This window comes from Uloborus diversus, unplaced genomic scaffold, assembly GCF_026930045.1.
Source record: "Uloborus diversus isolate 005 unplaced genomic scaffold, Udiv.v.3.1 scaffold_1504, whole genome shotgun sequence".
Lineage (NCBI taxonomy): Eukaryota > Metazoa > Arthropoda > Arachnida > Araneae > Uloboridae > Uloborus > Uloborus diversus.
This window is the reverse complement of record NW_026558215.1, coordinates 2,772-22,546: the sequence shown is the minus strand read 5'-3', so window position 1 is coordinate 22,546 and position 19,775 is coordinate 2,772. Positions and strand designations below refer to the sequence as shown.

The window sequence follows — 19,775 nt, the reverse complement described above, 5'->3', positions numbered from 1 at the left end:
AATGCCCATTAAGACGAAATATTGTTCAACTTAATAACAGTTTATGCATGTTAGATATGAGTTATAAATATGATTAAGTTCCATATCGCTTTCTCTCTCTGACTGTACACTTTTCCCCCCTTCTTTTTCTTGTTATATTGGAGCAAAAAAGCGAAAATGCTTTGTTCCATTTGTCGTAATTTGAATAGTATTTTCGCATTTTGCGAGAAATGCGACCGTAGCGGAAACCCTGGGGTAACGGCAACATACAGACAAGGTTACAGTAACAGACAGTTTGGAGTGAAACAATAAGAGTTTTAGGCGGGTAAAACTGATGTTGCTGCGGCCCATGAATACGGTGCAACCATCTAGTGTTTAGAGTGAATTTTATGAGCCATACAAGGAAGGTGTATTTATATCATACAGTGAATTTTATGGTATTTACAAGGCAGTGATGGAAGGATTATTAACAGACACCATCAGGTAGCTGGTGTTTCATGTTCATTTGAATTAAACAACGCTTTCGTTCTAAAAATAAGGAACGTTTGCACTTTTTGAGGAGGAAAAGGGGATTCTGTCCATACTCATCCTTTCCTCATCCTATCTGTTACTGAGTATGATCAGTCTTTTCGGTGTCTGTTATTGGGGGTTGGACCATTTTTCGAAATTGGGCAAATAAAAAGGGAATTAACTAATTCAGATGATCCAGAAGCAGCCAAACGTTAGGTGAAGTGTAGTTGCATGAGAGAGAAATAGTTTAAAAATTCTAAATGCATTAAAAGGCTCAGAAAATAGAGTACCTGATTGAAACCTGAGAGCGATGTCTTAAACTTGTCTGATACTGGTACGGTTATCCTACTAACCCGACGATCTGATGAACAATATTTACACTATGTTCAATAATGCTGTGTGATAACACCGGTTATTACGGTATTTTTTAAAAATATTGTTACAAATTTTGTAAATAGTAATTATTTTTATGATTAATTTTTGTGATCTGGCTAAATTTGACGTTCATTCTATTATTTTTCATCTAAAATTATCTTAGTCACGTAACCTGTAAATAGTTTCTTGTAATGTACATACAACCCCCTAACATTCGACTGAAGTATACGGTCCCTCCATTTCTGAAGGTTAAGATTTGTGAATGGAATAAAAAGAAAATATGAGAAATTGCTAGAACATTGTATTATTTTCTGGATATTTCTTTGTTGGTATAAAACGCCGGGAGTCTTGTGAATGAGAGTCAGTCAGTTTGCTTTCTAACTGTTTAGTCATGTTTTCACTGCTGTCTGTTAATGTATTAGCGCTTGCTCTGTGATTTTCGAATTTGATCTTTTCACGTATTTTGGATTTAAATGCGGGGTGTACTGAGTAATGTACAGTGCTTAACGATATTCGATTAATTGCGGGATATTTGCTTAATTGCTATGGTTAATTTAGCAGCTGTTAACGATATTTCTTGTACATAGTTGTAAATAAATCCCCCGTGTTCTTCTCAAGAACTGTGTCGTCATTTAAAGAAAGTTTGAAGTTGTACTGAACTCGTAACAATATGTTTTTTCACAGGAAAAAGTGCAAAACGTTGCAACAGAAATAACATCAAAGGGAGGATGGGCGAAGTGGTACAGATGTGATGTTACATCAGAAGAAGACGTTAATGAAAAAGCGAAGTTGGTCCTTCAGAATGTTGGAGATGTCTATATATTGTTGAACAACGCTGGTCTGATGCAAAATGTGCCTTTCTTGCAGCTTGACAGTGCCAAAATAAGAAAAACATTCGAAATAAATATTATAGCACATATCTGGGTATGTATTACAGTGAAAACGTACTTAAGATTTGTAGAACCAGTGTATTAGATTTTTTTTAGTGATTTTATACGAGAAATTGCTTATAATTACTTTCCTCGAGAAAAATGACTTGCATATTGGTTTTCTTTGCAGTTTTAATTCACAGTGATAAGTATACTAATGAGTTAAAGAGTTTTAGATAAGTTGAAATCTGTACGGACTCTATGGAAGCAGTTGCTGGAAATATATGAGCCTGAAGTTGAATCAATACATCTGTGCTTGAAAAGTAAAAAAGAATTAACAACGTTAAATTTCAAATTCTGCAATTTATGGAATTTAACGTTGTTATTTCTTCTTTTATCTGAGCATAATTTTAAGGGCGAAGTATGTGGGAGGGGAGGGGGGAATACTTAAAACAAATTTTGAAGTTAAATGTGTCTTTCCGCGACTAACTGCCACTGATATCCTTTTAACCGACTGTGCGTGCGCGACGCAAAGGTGATGTGTTTATGAGTCTATATATGTTTGTTCCTATGTGGCGTTGTGGAGGCTAAACGCCTTGGCCAATTTTGATGATTCTGACGTCAATCGATTTGTCTTCTCCTTGGGAGTGCCTGCGTGTGACACAGCGTGCGGTAAATGCAGGTAACGTTCTCAATGCTTGAATTTTTTGTTTACTAAGTGTACTAATTCGATTTCATCACTAACATGTTGCATTTGTGTTTGTCGTGATTCAGGGGACTGAGTTTCGCGACGTGTACTTTCTTGACAGGCTTTTTTAGTTCTGCGACAAAGATTTGACTGACGACGTTTCTGACCTCGCGTCATCATGAGTTATACAGGCTGTTTATTTTTGGTTGACTTGAGTTCGCGCATTTTTGCTAAAGGTCAAGCATATGTAGCTTTAAGCCGAGTTAGGTCCCTAGAGTTACTATAATGAGTAGTTTAGACCACCGCAAGTTACTTAATAATCCTCACGATATAAACTCTCTCAATTAATGAACAAGATTGAGAAATTCTTCGTCTTATCATCATAATAACTAAATCAATGAAAATTAACTAAAAAGGGTAAAATAAAAATAATTATTTTTAAAAAACAAAAAACCCAACTACGTAAAAACCAAAAAAAAAAAAAAAATTAAAAGAAAATATATAAGCCCAGTAGTTTAAAGTGTTATTAAGTACTACTGAATAACTACACCATTGAAATAGTTTTATAATCGATACATACATAAGACAAATCATAAATTTTACAGGGTTCCTTGATTGGTCAAAAAGGAATGGGTCCTGACTATTGATCCTTTTATTCTGCTTTTGAATTTATGATTTTTCTTATGTGTGTATCGATTGCAAAACTGTTTCAATGGTGTAGTTATTCAGTAATAACATTCTATACTACTGGGATTATATATTTCTTCTCTTTAGTTTTTTTGGTTTTTACACAGTCAGGTTTTTTGATTTTATTTAATAATTATTTCTTTTTGTAAAGATGCAGATGGAATAAGTATTTTGAAACGTTCTCTTAATTTTGTCTTTTCTCAATGTTTCAGACCATAAGAGCTTTTCTTCCAAACATGATAAAGAAGAACAGAGGGCATGTGGTTGCTATATCGTCTGCAGCAGGACTGATGGGACACGTCAATCAAAGTGATTACTCGTGAGATACAGATTGATACTATTTCTTTTCCTAATTATTATCTGAAGTAGACACAGTTCCGATTAAAAAATCAAAAGAAATAAAAGACATTGAAACTTAGCGTCATTTTACAGAATCTGGCTGTGAAATGTCCCGTGCGTAACACTAAATTACACAAAATATTTATACTTTTTTCATTGTAAAAATACAGGTAACGAAGTTTTATGTTACAGTCGAACCAGTCTATCTCGAATTTCACGGGACAGAAGGAAAATTCGAGATACAAAGGTTTTGCTAAAAGTTAAAAAATCAACAATTGGAACAAAGTGAAAGCATTAACAGATTCTTTTGCAGTGACATTGTTCAATATTTTACAGTAGTTTGACATGTTTGGATTACACGATTTACTAATTTTAATTATTATTTTTAACTCTCATTTGAGTCAGTGAGAAGCAAAGGGATGTAAGTGACGAAATTAAAAATTTGGAGAAAACCTGTACAAATGATACTGGAACCTCTCCTCTGCTTTGGGGCAAGAAATAGTACTAGTAGCCCTAGTAGGCGTTGCTGCATAGCATGATTTAGAACTTTTTTTTTAAATGAAAGCCTACCTAGGATCTGAAATTTAAACGCGATATACTCGAAACGTTAAATAGTCCATTTGCATCCCTTTGCTTTTCACTGCCTCATTTAAATTTTTATAGTGAAAATAATATCAATATTTTGAGATTACATACGGTATATTTCACAGCCAATTGTTGTGGAATACTATTTACATTTTACTGGATATTCGTCTACATGAGGGACCATTCATTAATTATGTAAGGGTCCCGAGGGGGAGGGGGGGGTGGAAAAATCTCTACATACCCTTACTTGGAGGGGGTGGGATCAGACCCATTCTTACATAATATTTTCCAAGTCGATATTTTATATTAGAAATCGCACGGTCAAGTGGTTTGGCAGGGACTATATTTTATTTGCTCCTGGAAGGTAAAAAAACGTATTAGGATGAGTTGTTTATTACTTGTTTTTGAAAAAATAAATAGTGTAAAATATAATAAAATAGTCGCACTGTGTATAGCATGTTTTATTTTTAATTAGTATCGCATCATATACAAAAAAATATTTGTCGAAAAAGCATGCAGCCTAGGTTCCTTTTAGTAAATATTTCTTTGCACAAAAAGGTTTTTAAAAAATAATTTATAATAGTGAATTTCATAACGATTCCAGTAATGTAAGATTCGTTATTTTATTATTTTGAAAAATGAAATGGAATATTACGTAAGATATGAGGGGGGGGGGGTAGAAATATTACTTACCCTTACGTGGGGGGAGGGGGGTCAAAAATGCCAAAATCATCCTTACGTAATTAATGAATGGCCCCTAACGCGCTTTTTTTTTTTTTCAATACCTCCATAAATGAAAAATTCATAAGTTTTTATTTTTTGGAGGTCTTGCAGTGCTGAAATGTTTGTTTTCAAAATAAAATACACCATCTCGGCTGCTTATCCCGCGGTTTCCACGGGCAACTCAAATGCAGCAAAATCAGCTCATTCCATGTGCACGTGTTTTCTTCCTATATTGAGGAGCGCATCCCGTTTTTTTCCCACCACTGGTAAAAATTACATACATTGACGTTAAATTTACGTTTTGTCCAACAGATGAATTAGTTTCCCGCTAAATGGCGGCATCTGTAAGTATTTTGATAGAGATAAAAGAAGTTGCACTGAAAGACCGAAAAACAAAAACAAAGAATAAAAAGAAAATTAATTTGAATTCTGACACTTTGAATTCAAATTATGTTTTTCGCAATCACGAACTGCGACAGGACCCTACTCATTGGAGTCATTGTTTCTAGAAACGGCTACTGTCCCTCCAAACCAGCCCCCTCCTCCTGGGCGGTTACGTGTGCATAGTTGTGTGTGTGTGTGTGTGTGTGCGCGTAGACCTGTGTGTATGCACGTAGACGTGTGTGAGTGTATGTGTAGGACATGGACGCCTCCGATCAGGAGAAGCGGATAGCTCAGGAAAGGAGGAGTCGCGCCTGCGGAGGCCGTTGGGCGGTGGTGCTGGTGTGCCCGGTCCCAGTTGAAAAAGAAACCAAACGCGAAGAACGGTCAAGTGAGGACAATAAGCAATCGTGATTGCTCAAAAAAAGAAGAACAAAACACAATTGAATCGTTTATTTCAAAAACCAGTCAAGCGGCAAAATTGCAAATTTTAGGAAAAAATCTATACATAACCATATTAAAATATTCAATGATGCATTCAACATTGCTTACTGAAAGAAATATATTGTAACAAATTCTGTAAATAGTAATTATTTTTGTGATTAATTTGTTGTAATCTGGCTAAATTTTGCGTTTATTCCATTATTTTTCATCTAAAATTGTCTTAGTAACGTAACCTGTAAATAGTTTCTTGTAATGAATATACAACCCCTACATTGTGCCTACCATTCTAATCCCTATGAGTTAAATCAACTTTTCAGTTGATTCAACTCATCGAGACATTGCCAAGCGTTTGCTCTCCATACGATTATACTAGCCGAGCAGGATTCGATCCAAGTTTTTATTTTTAGGTCTGCATTTTGTGAAAAAAAATCATTATTTTTGTGAACTTTTTAAATTTTTGTAAAAAAGAACTATTTTTGAGTGTTTTTCTTTTTATTTGGGTTCTATCCCATACATCATTTTTGAGGAAAAGTACAAGGTGTTCCAAAAATGACTGATTCACTTGAAAAATCAATAAAAACTAAACAGGCAGAGACAGAAATCGTTTGTTGCATTATGTTTGGGACAATAGTAAATTTTCAGACAGACAAACTTTCAAAATTAGTTACAATGTTCTTCAGCCAACAGATGGCACTGCAGGTATTTTAAAATATATAAAGAAAAACGCAGTCTGTAAGATTGCCAAAATAACCGGTATATTAGAAATATTAATATATATATATATATATATATATATATATATATATATATATATATATATATATATATATATATATATATATATATATATATATATATAAATTAATTTGAATTTTGACATCTTGAATTCAAATTATGTTTTTCGCAATCACGAGTGTGTGTATGTAGGCGTGTGTGTTTGTGTGTGTGTGTGCGTGCGTGAGTGTGTAGTTGTGTATGTATGCGCGTGTGTGTAGGACATGGATGCAACCTGGAGACGGCTTTCGCTATAGGAGCAGCATCGTGAGGACCCGGTCGACGGTGATGCTGCAGAGGGTGACGGTGGGAAAATAAAATCAAAAGACTTCAAAACAGTCAAGTGAGAACAATAAGCAATCGTGATTACTCAAAAAACTAAACGTGCAGCGACAGAAATACACTCTTCATTTGCGACATGCTTGGAAAAACAGCAAATTTTCAGACAGGCACACTTTCCAATTTAATTGAAATGTCGGAAAGTTTACTGTTTTTCCGAGCATACTGCAGATAAACAGTGTGTTTCTGTCACAGAATCTTACAGACTGCGTTTTCTTTTAGACCTTTTAATATACCTGCAGCGTCATCTGTTGAGGAACATTGTAAGTAATTTTGAAGGTTTGTATGTCTGAAAATTTACTGTTGTTTCTAGCTTAATACAACAAACGATATATTTCTATCTTTGCCCGTATAGTTTTTATTGATTTTTCAAATGTACCAGTCATTTTTGGAACACTCTGTATATAAAAACAGTGAAGACTATAACAAATCAATTCCATAAGAAAACGAAATTTTTGAAAGGAAAACTGGGGCAAGTTAATTTTATGCCATTTTAAAAATCTAACTTGTATCAAAAGTACCGTAAAAAAGCTATGATGACGTGATAGCAATCTTTTAAGTTAAAATTGCTCTATATTCCATGATCACATATAACACAGTTGTGTCGATAAATTGGATATAAACTTAAATGTGAATTTTTTAAAAAAAAGTGAGTTACATCACTGTTCTTTTCACCGCCTCAATTGATCTTTCAGAGCCTCGAAGTTTGCAGTAGTGGGATTGATGGAAGCCTTGTCTGAAGAAATGAGGACTGAAGGGCATGATATTCGATTCACCACTGTTTGTCCCCTCACTGTGGATACGGGAATGAATCAGAATCCAATTGCTAAGTACGTCCGTACGTTCTTCATTTCTATTTGAGCAATTGTTACTATGCTGCAGTGGGCAGGCAAACGGCAGTATCTGCAGAAATGAGTTTTCGAGATATTCGAAGAAACGCAGTTTTGGATTCAATACTAGCAATAGGGAAATGTCGGAATTAGACGTTTTTAGAGCTTTTTTTTCGGCGGAAACCAATCAAGCAAGCTTGTACAATAATGTTATCATACAATAGGTGAAAAACTTGCAAAGAAAAGAAAAGACAAAATTGTAACAGCCCTTTACCTGCCCACGGCAGTACTATTGTTTATTGTTTTCTTTTTTTTCTTCTTCTTTTTTCTTTTCTTTTCTTTCTTTTTTTTAAAATCATAACTAGGGATAAGCAATACCAGACCAAAATTGTCATGCCGGTATTCGGTATTTTTTTTAACGTAATACCGGAATAACGGTATTAGAAATCCCCCCCCCCCCCAAAAAAAAAATCAAAAACATAATGTTTCATTTTGATATTTTACTATTTGTGCAAAAAGTTCATTATTTACTAATTGGGAACTAATATAAAATGAAGGAGCAAATATCATAATAAAAAATCACAAATAGCAAGAAACATAATGCATCTATTTAATAAATTGTCACTAAAAATGGCCTGCAGTTGAAAATATTCTTTCTGAATTCACGTAGGCCGATGGTGCTGTTGATAATGCACGTTACATCTCCTCTAGTTGACTGAAAATATGTCATTTTCAAATAATTAGGTCTTTAACTTCTTGATTTAAAAAAAAGGGTAGGCTTTTATCTTTAAATATCTTTACACCACATACCATACAAGAATACGAGATAAATCTAAATTTCCCAAAATTTTGATCCATTGACACATGCTATATTAGAGCAAATATTTAATTTTCTTTTCCAGTAATTTAACAATTTAAAGGTAGCGAAACGGAGCTATTTTATACGTTTAGATACCATGATTATAAATGGTTTGTTGTTAACACGGTCTCGTTGAAATTGGGTTGTTTCTCTTCTTTCAAAAATATTTTTTTCTGAAATTTCGGCTAATAATTGCTCGCAGTGAAAAGTCACCAAAAGGCGATAACTTTCCAGAAAAGACAACCACGCGCTCCGATTCAAGATGGCTGTCTTCATTTGTGACGTCACAGGATGAAACATTTTGTTTTAGAAATCTAGCATTTAAAAAATGAATTAAAAATTAAATGTTGAGAAAAAAAAAATATTTTTTGACTACATGTGAGGCAGTGAGAAGCAAACGGATGCAAGTGGACGTTTTCAAGTTTTGAATAAAACGCATTTGAAGATTAGCTTTTAGGTAGGCTTTCATTAAATTTTTTTTCTAAATCATGCTGTGTAACAGCAACTACCAGGGTTACTAGTACCATCTCTTGCCCCAAGACAGAGGAGAGGTTCACCTACTATGTGTACTGGTTATCTCCAAGTTTTTAATTTTGCCACTTGCATCTCTTTGCTTCTCACTGCCTCATGTTATATTTTTTCACTTACTCTATCAATTTCAGCGACCAAAAGTAGAGTTCTTTTGACTAAAGGAAACACCCCTCATTGCTATTCATAAAGGAACAAAAATTGTGGAAGAATTTACCTGGAACTACTTATTTTTTTTGTTTTCGCTAGTAAGACCATCAGGCAAAGGCGATGAAGTAGCTGGTTTTCTTATTGGAGATTCACGAGAACTTATTGTATGTTATCGTCTGATTTTCTTCTGCCATGAAGTTTTAATATCTGAAAAGAGAAAAATCATTTTTTGTTAAAACAGGGTTCGTAAGCTCATTCAAAACTCCTCTAATACTCCTTCTTTCTTAGTTCAAGACTATATAGCTATACAGTCTTCCTCTGTGACAGTAACTTAAAATATTTCAATCAACAACTTATCTTCGTCACAAGGGCGATTTTCATGTAGTAATTTTGTATATGTTTTTCCTCACAAAAATGTGATTTACAAATTGATCATATAAATTATAAAAGTTGAAGGTGAAAATATTAGTAGATGACTAAGACATTTCATAAATGAAGTAAATCATGCTCAAATGGTGCTTGGCTATTTTTTCAAGTTAAATGATTCCTTGATCCCTTTTCCCTCCGCCCCACTCTCAGCGGCAAAAGTCAGTTTGTCAAATCATTATTTAAATATTAAAAATACCTGTACTGTATTAAGTGATTGTGTTAAAAAGACAATTGTTTAGTAAATCACAGTTATGATATTAGTGATGTCATGCCTTGAGGGAGAGACAGGTTCATGAAATTGTGACAAGGGGAAGAGAGAGGGTGACAAAAAGTGACATCACACAGTTATTGTAACAATATGTTTATAAAAATATGACATGTGGCAAGAGGAGGAGTAAGATAGAGTGTGACACTTTGTGACAAATGTGAAGGGGGTCAAACATGTTGAAAAAAAAGTGTGACGTCATTTAAGGACAGCCCATTGGTACTCCTTCAAAATCTCATTTCACTCCTTCATTTTATTTCTGAAATTGAGTACGAACCCTGTAAAAGATGCGGAAGAACTGCTTACTTGCAAATATAATCATCAATTATTATCTAACTCTTTCAAAAACTCAGCGACTGGATCAGCTGAATTTTGTGCATCCTGATGTTCTCTTATTTAAAGGCCGAAACTTGAATTAAGAGAAATTATAATTTAAAACATTTTTGTAAGTTACAATGTGTTTTGTGAATTCTGTTAAAAATAAATCAAAAAGAATCAAAAGTTAATTTCAGAAATGAGAGTAAATGCATGTTTATTGCAAATAATTACTTTAATTTCTTGTTCTCCCCCCTCCTCCATCTATTGTTCAAAGCTTTAAAGTATCTGGGTTAAATTTTCTTCTTGTAGAAATGGGTTGAATGTTTACCCATTGCTTGTTTTCTCATAAAAGGACTTATTTAATTAATTGGGAACAATGAAGACGAAAAATAAGTTGAACCCAACCATTTTGAATTTAGGTAAGGTTGCAACATTAAGTGTTACCGAAGATTGATAAATGGTAACACATCAACGATTTGCTATAGAATTTGTAAAATAAGGGTTGTTAAGGGTCAGATATTGGTATAGTCCGACCGCAAACAAATAAACATTGTCAATCATTTGAGAAAACGGGTCCATTCCTTAAAGAATAGAGAAGGAAGATCATTGCAGCCCTACTCGAGCCAATTTTTTATTTGGAATTAATTATCGGGGACGTTATTCTTGCTGACCTATGGCTGATGAAAGAAGTAAAACCCAAACCCACCCACTTACGTAAGGCATGACCTGTCCAATGAGACAACTGCCTTGACCGCACAAAATTAAAATTTTTTACCTCTGTGAGTATTTTCTTAAATTCCTAGGTGACGTACTCAATCTATAGAACCAATGACGCACTTGCAAACTCCGTTTCAACTTTTCTCTCCATATCGTTCCTTCACGAAAGTGAACAATTCTGAAACGGGGCGTGGTCAGACTTTAGCAGTCGCTTCTCCTGCTATCTCCTTTCAGTTAACTGGGCAAGAGCGAAAAATTGCGAAAATTATTTGTATAAAACTTTGGTTAACAACGAATTATGGTTTAATGTATATTTGTAGTACAGCCTTACATAAAGTTCTTCTAAAATGGAGACAGCGAGGTTACTTCAATCTTAAGTTTTTATTAACATACTTAACAGGCTTTACTTAACATATCTAATTTAAATAACATAGTTAAAGATAAAATTTAACCGGCAGATTTTCCTGCATTTCAGATATCCTATTTTAACGCCCATTCTCAGCATCCAAAAAGCCGCAGAGGAAATTTTGCATGCCATCAGAACAGAAGAATTTATTGCTGCGTTGCCACGCCGAGTGTATTGCTTCATTATTGGATCGAAGTAAGTCTCTCACTTAAAATAAAATTTGGTCAGAGCAGAGCGAAACTGTTTCTAATATATGTTTTAACAAGAGGCCCGCTCCGACCTTGTTCGAGGTGAAAAATTATCCATCTGAAAATCTATCCCCAAATTTTCTATCCCCAAAGTCTGAAGCTCTTTTTTTTGGGGGGGGGGGGTCTTTTCTTTTTATGTTTTTTATTCTTTTCAACTCAAAAGAGCGATCGACCTATTAGAGTTTAATTATATTTAGTTTTTGCAAAAATAAATGAATAGGTAAGAAAAATAGTAACTGAAAGCAAAATAATGGAAATAATACACAAAACAGAATAAAATAACCAACAGTATTGGAACAACCTTAACACAAAACGTATACTGCTATTTACGTTCTTTCAAAATTAAAATCTAAATGACTTTGCATGTTATTATTATTGACTACAAACAACTAACAAAAAAATATTTTTTAGATTATTTCCAAGAAAATGCTTTTGTGAAATTATGGATTTCGTGGACTACTGTCGAATGGCCAACGTTGCTTCTGAAAACTCGAAAACAAACAACGATTCGACGCTGAAGTAAATGAAGACCAAAAAAGTATTTAAGCAGAGTTTCCCGAAATCATCAATAACGTCACTATCTTCGAATTACAAAGAAGAAATATGGTACTGTGTCAAGAAAAAAAAAAAAAAAAAAAAGAAAAGAAAAACTAAGCAACTGTTTTTTTTTTCCATTTGGAGGCAGGAGAACATAAGTGCAGTGCGAATCCGTTATCAATCCATCTCGCTTTGTACTTTTCAAAATTAAATTAAAATACCATTACTTTTATTTTTTTAATTTAATAATAAAGTACATAACTCTGAAAATTCGAACTAATTAGGGCCATAGATAGTTCAGATTTTCGAAAATAACCAATTAAATAATGTTCAGGAAAATAGTATTCTATTTGATGGATAAAAGTGGCTTATTCCAGCGATTCTCAACTGGTGGTCCGGAGGACCAGCAAACGCAAGGTAAAATAATTGATCAGTCCGCAGTAATTTTTGCTCGCCCACGTCACAAAAATTTTCCTTAGTAAAAAAACCAAAAAAAAAAAAAAAAAAAACTCACGATAATTTTAAAAAAAAAATGGTATAGTTCATTATTTATGAGAATTTTGTAATAATTTTCATAGTTTTCTATGAATTTTCTTCAATGTTTTTTACTTATGTATAATTATTACAATAATTACTTATTTTTTCTTATCATTTAAATATTTTTCGTTACTTCTTTAAACACCAAGTAAAGTTTAATTTACATAGTATTTACTAATTCATTTATTATTATTTTTATTTCGTAAAAAAAGAAAAAAAAAATCTTAACCGTTCGCAAATTTTTTTTTCACAAGGCCTCGAGTCAAAAACATTCTAAAAAACGAGCTGATGTGTGCCTCACATGACTTCCTTTTACTCCATTTTAATGTCATTTTCCCATTATTGGCAATTTTAATGTGATTCAATAGTTTAATCTCTAAATATTAAAAACGATGGCCAAATTAAAACCAGATAAAAAAAAATCGCCAAATTTTCCGCCAAGTTGGCGACAAAACTTGGCGACCAAAAGACTGGCGATATATCGCCAAGTGTCCGCCAAATTGTAACACCACTTAAGTTTGCATTGATATTAACAATGATTTCCCCCCAAAAAGGTGCAAAAGACCCCCTTAGGAACATCCGAAAGCAACCAAAAGGGGAGGTGCACAACTAGACCCCACTACGAGTCTATGTACCAAATTTCAACTTTCTAGGACATACCATTTTTGAGTTATGCGAGATACATACGCACATACGCACATACGCACATACACACATACGCACATACATACAGACGTCACAAGAAAAGTCGTTGTAATTACCTCGGTGATGGTCAAAATGGATATTTCGCGTGTCTATACATTCTTAGGCACTTTTCCGCATGTGGTCGAATCGAAAAAAAAACTCAACATTCATTTGGGGGTGAGCAAAATGGAAATTAAGGGCGATTTTTGAGTGAAAATTTTTTCGCGAATACAATACTTCCTTTTTTGTAAAAGGAAGTAAAAAACAAAAACATAAACACACACAGAAGAAAGTGAAAAAAAACCTCACTGGTACGTTAAAAAATTTTTTTCTTTAGCAGTTCTCAAATGCGAAGGTTTTTTTTGCAAAAGAGATAGAGAGAGAAAAGGAACGGAAAAGAAAAGTTTTTAAAAAAAAGTAAAAAAAAAATAATAATAATAAAAATAAACATCACTTGTCCGAAAAAATTTGCTCTTGTAAAATAAAATATTTAATTTTTCAATTGTTATTCTTTCTTAAATACGAACAAACTGAACACAAACTGAACACACACCTGTTCATTCAGTAACAATCCCACCACATTTGCTATAATTCAAATTATTTTCAACATTTTCAATTTTACGTCACGATCTCCTTTAAAAAAATACAGTTACTTCTAGGGATTGCAATAGCAGACCAAAAATGTCACCGGAGTTCGATATTTTTTAAAACGTGAGCCCGGAGTACCGATATTGAAACCGGTATTAGGAGTTACTGAAAAATTGATCCAAAACGCATTGTTTTGTTGCCATATTTCATTATTTTGTTCAAAAACTGCAAGATTCATGAAAACATATTGTAAAAAATCTAAAATGAAGAAATAAATGCCATAATAAAAAACCAATAATACAGAAAGAAACAGAAGGCATCTATTGAATTGTTTCTTAGTGTTTGGTACTTCCTCCAGAAAATGTTACCTCGTGAAAAGTTTAATTTTTTAATTGTTTTCTATGGCAACAGTTTTGATAATTGTTGTGTTCTTTCTTCTTGCAAAAGTGTTGTTGCATCTAATGAAGTAGTGGCTTCATATGTATAATTAGAAGTTAATTAGGAGTAGTGGCTCCGACTAATAAAGTGTGTTGGTTTAACTTTATACAGTCCACATTGTGTTTTGTAAGTTTGTTCATTTCGAACCAGAACGTAACATAGAAATGGTCCTCCAGAGACCGGAGCTTTGAGTAATTAGCCGGTGAGTCATTTAGAATTATTGTTCACTTTATTTCGTCAAACTATGAATGAATTGAAAATAAAATTATTTGTCGCCAAGGCGGCATTAAATCGCCATAATGAAAAAGTGGAGAATTCTGTTGAAAAAGCCGATTTGGTGGAACTCAAGTTATTTGAAACCAAGACAAATCAATTATCGGTAGAGATAAATTCCATTTTTGATGCAATTTATGGAATGTGTAAGGAAACTGAAATCGAGGAATTTATGAAGGAAAATTATTTACTGCAAGATATAATTGACGACCTTGCTTTAAAAATTAATCGCGCAAAAGATAGTGTGAGTGTGAAAACCGAAAAACTTGCTCTGCAAGAAAATGGCGACAATTTCGCACAAGTTAAATTACCTGTTCTTTCTCTTCCCATTTTTTCGGGGAAAATTGAAGAGTGGCTAACTTTTAAGGATTTATTCACGACTAGTGTTCATGAAAATAAAAGCATTTCAGATGCAATGAAATTGCAATATTTGAAGGCTAGTTGTAAAGATGAAGCGTTAAGAATTATAAATTCTATGCCGATTTCAAATGCAAACTATTCGGTTGCTTGGCAACTACTTGAAGATAGGTTTTCTGATAAGCGAGAACTAGTAAATGCACTTATTAGAAAATTGTTTAATTTACAAAGAATTAATGAATCGCCTCAGGCAATTCTTAATTTAATTGATTCAGCTAATGAATTTGTGAGCTCTTTGGCTGTTATAGGTCATAAAATTGAAGAATTTGCTGAAGTTATGGTTGTTTACGCATTAGTTGAAAAATTGGACAAAAATACGAGAAGTTGGTGGGAACGGGAATTAAAAAAAGATGAATTAGGTACCTTGGAGCAATTATTCTCATTTCTTCGTGTACAAGCTCGTACTTTACAGAACAGTAAAAATTCTTTTAACGAAAAGAAAAATTCTAATTGCAAAGTCACATCTTTGTTGACTGAAGCAAAAGTAGATTGTACATTTTGTAAAGGTAATCATGCATTGGTGAAATGTTTTAAATTTAAAAATGTGCCTGTTCAGAAAAGAATTAATTTTGTCAAGTTTAATAATCTGTGTTTTTGTTGTCTTTCTTCCTCTCACCTGTTAAAATTCTGTAAATGTCCTCAAAAATGCAAAGAGTGCGGAAAATCGCATAATTCTATACTGCATATTGATAGGGGTGATAAAGGTATGAGTGCAGTGAATTCGGACAATAAACAAATCTCTAGTACCCTCTCTATTGAAGCTGAATCTTTTACTCCAGGAAAAATGTGCAATTCTGATGAAAGTAAAAATAACGCTAGGCTTTCCGGTGAACTTCCTAGCATCTACACAGGTACTACTTCTCTTCAAGTGGAAGAAAGAGTATCTAGAGGTGAAAATAAAGAAGTATTACTATGTACAGTTCTTATCAAGGCTTTAGATTCTTCTGGGAGGTTTCAGTTATGTCGTGCCTTATTAGACCCTGGTAGTCAAGCTAATTTTATTACTGAAGATTGTGTTAATCGACTTGGATTAGGTAGAAAAAAGGCAAACATAGCGGTGTCATGCCTTGGCGCTACTGCCGCTCGTAGTAATGGTCTTGTAGACTTGGAGTTTTCTCCGCATTTCGATTCTAAGCCAAAGCTTAAAAGTTCAGCATTTGTAATGAATAAAATTGTGGGAAATCTACCGCACACATCAATTGATGTTAGAATTCAAGAAGCCTTCAAGGATCTAGTACTCGCAGACCCCTCTTTTCATAAGTCAGCTCGAATTGACATTTTGCTTGGTATAGATATTTTCCTTCAAGTGTTAAAAGGTGAAATTAGCAACAGAGGTGATGGTTATCCCTCAGCAGTTCGTTCTTCTTTTGGCTGGATCATTTCAGGATCTGTCAATTTATTTAGGGATAATGTTCCACTTGTGTTAAATAATATAGATATTGATACTAATGAACTTATTTCTAAGTTTTGGGAGTTGGACTCGGTGCCATCTGTTAGTTTTCTATCAAGTGCTGAGAAGGCTTGTGAGGAACATTTCAAAAATACTCATTCTAGGGCTGAAGATGGAAAATACATAGTAAAATTGCCTTTCCACACCTCTCCAACAGAATTAGGTGAATCTAGACAGCATGCTTTACGCAGGTTGAATGCAGTTGAACGTTCCTTAAGCTCAAACCCGGCAAAATATAAACAGTACCAGGATTTTATGAAGGAATATCTTGAACTGAAACACATGGAACCAGTTCCCGAAACTGATTATGCAAAGAGTGAAGCATATTACATTCCTCATTTTCCAGTTTTGAGAGAGTCTAGTACAACAACGAAATTGAGGGTGGTGTTTGATGCATCATCCAAATCATCATCAGGATACTCCCTAAATGATCTATTGATGGTGGGCCCACGCTTGCAGTTGGAATTGTATCCCATTCTACTTCGATTCAGAACATTTCCAGTTGCAGTCTGTGCCGATGTGGAGAAAATGTTTCGACAAATAAGGGTACATCCTGAAGACGTAGATTGGCAGAGAATTTTGTGGAGAAGTAATTTAGAAGAACCGGTAAAAGAATACAGATTGCTCACGGTAACGTATGGAACTGCAAGTGCGCCATTTCTCTCCACGAGAACAATACATCAGCTTGCCTTAGACGAGAAGGACAGCTATCCCCTTGCTTCAAACGCTACATTGAATCATTTTTACGTTGATGACCTTTTAAGTGGTGCGTCATCGGAAGAAGAAGCATCTGAGCTTGTGAAGCAGTTAAAGACTATGATGGCAAAGGGAGGATTTAATCTTCGTAAGTGGAAATCTAATAATACCAACATGATTAAAGAATTCCTAGATGAAGAAGAGGCTGCAAACTTAGAAACTGAAGTTAAGGTTCTTGGTATCCAGTGGTGTCCAAAAGCTGATTATTTTAGTTTTAGCATTGAGTCTGTGAAACAAAAGCTAGAATACTCCAAGAGGGAAATATTGTCTGAGATTTCCCGTGTATTTGATCCTTTGGGATTGCTTTCTCCTTGTGTAGTGTTTATGAAAGTGTTACTTCAAGAATTGTGGAAGTATAAGCTTTCTTGGGATCAAATCATTCCCGAAGAATTAAATAGGAATTGGATATCATTTTGTGAAGAACTGCATCTCCTTGAACAAATGAAAATTCCAAGATTAGTTCTAACTTCTTCGCATGCAGATATAAAGTTGCACGCATTTTGTGATGCTTCAGAAAAAGCGTACTGTGCAGCAATTTATGTGAGATGTTTATTACCGAATTCGGATTTTCGTGTGTCTTTGCTTACTGCGAAAACAAGAGTTGCACCCTTGAAAACTCAGTCTCTGCCTCGTTTGGAACTGTGCTCAGCATTGTTGCTAGCTGATTTGTTAGCTGCTGTTTTGAAAAATATTCAAGTTCCAGTTCAGAATACTGTAGCATGGACTGATTCCAAAATAACTCTCGCATGGCTTGCAACTGAACCATATAAATGGCAAGCATTTGTTGCAAACAGAGTGTCTAAAATTCAGACAACCATCCCATCAGTCAAGTGGTTTCACGTCCGTGGAACTGAAAATCCATCGGATCTAGGAACCAGAGGTTTACTTCCGTCTCAATTAATCAGCAATGACATGTGGTTACGAGGTCCAAACTGGTTAAGTCAACCTATGAGTAGTTTCATACCATTAGACGTTACAGAGACATATTCTCTTCCTGAATGTGCTGTAGAAGAGAAGCAAAAAATCATTGCGTGCGCATCTAAATTAAAATTTGTTCCTGAATTCGTGGCAAAAATATCTTCGTTTACAAAATTGATACGTGTTTGTGCATGGGTTTTGAGATATTTGAACAATAGCTGTTCCAGTCGTACCAAAATCTCTGGTTGTTTCACATCCAAAGAACTTCATAACTCAGTGCTTTGTGTGGTGCGAACAATTCAAGAAAATGAGTTCACGTCCGAGAGAAAATTGCTAACTAAAGGAATGCCATTACCGCGTAATAGTAAATTGCTTCCTCTAAATGTGTTTCTTGACTCTGACGGCATTCTTCGTGTAGGAGGCAGACTTTCCAAACATCAATCCTTATCGTACGATCAAAAGCATCCCATGCTGTTACCGAAAAATCACAGCTTTACAGAGAAGGTCATAGATTACTATCACACAACTTATATCCATGCTGGACCGCAGCAAACGTTGTCTTTAATAAGACAAAAATTCTGGTTTGTTGATGGTAGATCAGTTGTTAGAAAACAACTTAAGAAATGCTTGAAGTGCTTCAAGTTGAGTTTGAAATCGGCTCCTCAAGTGATGGGAGATCTTCTGGCGTCAAGGATTGAGCAAACTCGTCCTTTTGAAATTGTTGGAATTGATTTCGCTGGACCCTTTTACACAAAATGTGCTCATAAAAGATCAGTTACCAAGTTTAAGTCTTACATTTGTCTTTTCATTTGTTCAGCAACCAAGGCAGTACACCTAGAACTTGTCTCAGAATTATCGACTGCTGCATTTCTAGCAACATTGCGCAGATTTATATCCAGAAGAGGATGTCCAAGTAAAATACTATCAGATAATGGACCAAATTTCAAGGGAACTTCAAGAGTTCTTAAAAGGTTATACCAATTGTGCCGTGAAGCAGAAGTGCAAGATTTCAGTTCAATGAAAGGAATAGAATGGTCCTTCATTCCTCCATATGCACCTCATTTCGGAGGACTGTGGGAAGCTGCTATTAAAAGTACTAAACAATTGCTAGTGAAAGTGTCCGGTTCTGCGCTTCTCAACTTTGAGGAGTTTTACACGCTCCTTCTTCAAATAGAAGCCTGTCTCAACTCCAGACCTCTTACCGCATTATCATCCGACCCATCAGACCTCAGTGCCCTGACTCCAGTTCATTTTCTTGTTGGGGGTCCCATTCACCAATTTCCTGAGCCAAGTACTTCATCTAGAGCTTCTTCTCTCTCTGAGAGATGGAAGCTCATTCAGAGACTTCGCCTGGATTTCTGGAACCGCTGGTCAAGAGATTATCTTCATACTCTTCAACCTCGCTCCAAGTGGTGGAAGGAGCAGCCAAATTTGAAGGTTGGGGACATTGTTCTAGTTCACAGAGAAAATGCCGCGCCACTAGAGTGGACTCTTGGTCGGATTGTTGAACTTTTTCCCGGAACTGATGGAAGCGTCCGAGTAGTGACTGTGTATACTAAATACGGACATTTTAAAAGAGGCATAAATAAGGTTTATTTACTTCCAATTTCAACTTAACTATTTATTTATTTAAATTCTTTGTTGTAGTTTGTAATTTAGTTGTTGCCATTTATTATTTCTAAAAAAAATAAATTATTATTCCATAAAAAATATATGTTGAAACCTAATGAGATT

General features: G+C 34.5%; 2 protein-coding genes across 2 annotated transcripts; both read left to right on the top strand.

Annotated features, from left to right (window-relative positions):
- Window positions 1-1,548: 1,548 nt before the first annotated feature.
- Window positions 1,549-12,213, top strand: LOC129233051 (short-chain dehydrogenase/reductase family 16C member 6-like; the record flags this gene model as incomplete). Its single annotated transcript, XM_054867133.1, has 5 exons — window positions 1,549-1,788; window positions 3,321-3,427; window positions 7,389-7,523; window positions 11,265-11,390; window positions 11,855-12,213. Coding segments are annotated over 5 exons (720 nt in total), but the record flags the coding sequence as incomplete, so codon positions are not given.
- Window positions 12,214-15,623: 3,410 nt separating this feature from the next.
- On the top strand, window positions 15,624-19,478 carry LOC129233053 (uncharacterized; the record flags this gene model as incomplete). The annotated part of the gene is made up of 2 exons (XM_054867134.1): window positions 15,624-18,123; window positions 18,859-19,478. Coding segments are annotated over exons 1-2 (3,120 nt in total), but the record flags the coding sequence as incomplete, so codon positions are not given.
- Between the last annotated feature and the right edge of the window lie 297 nt (window positions 19,479-19,775).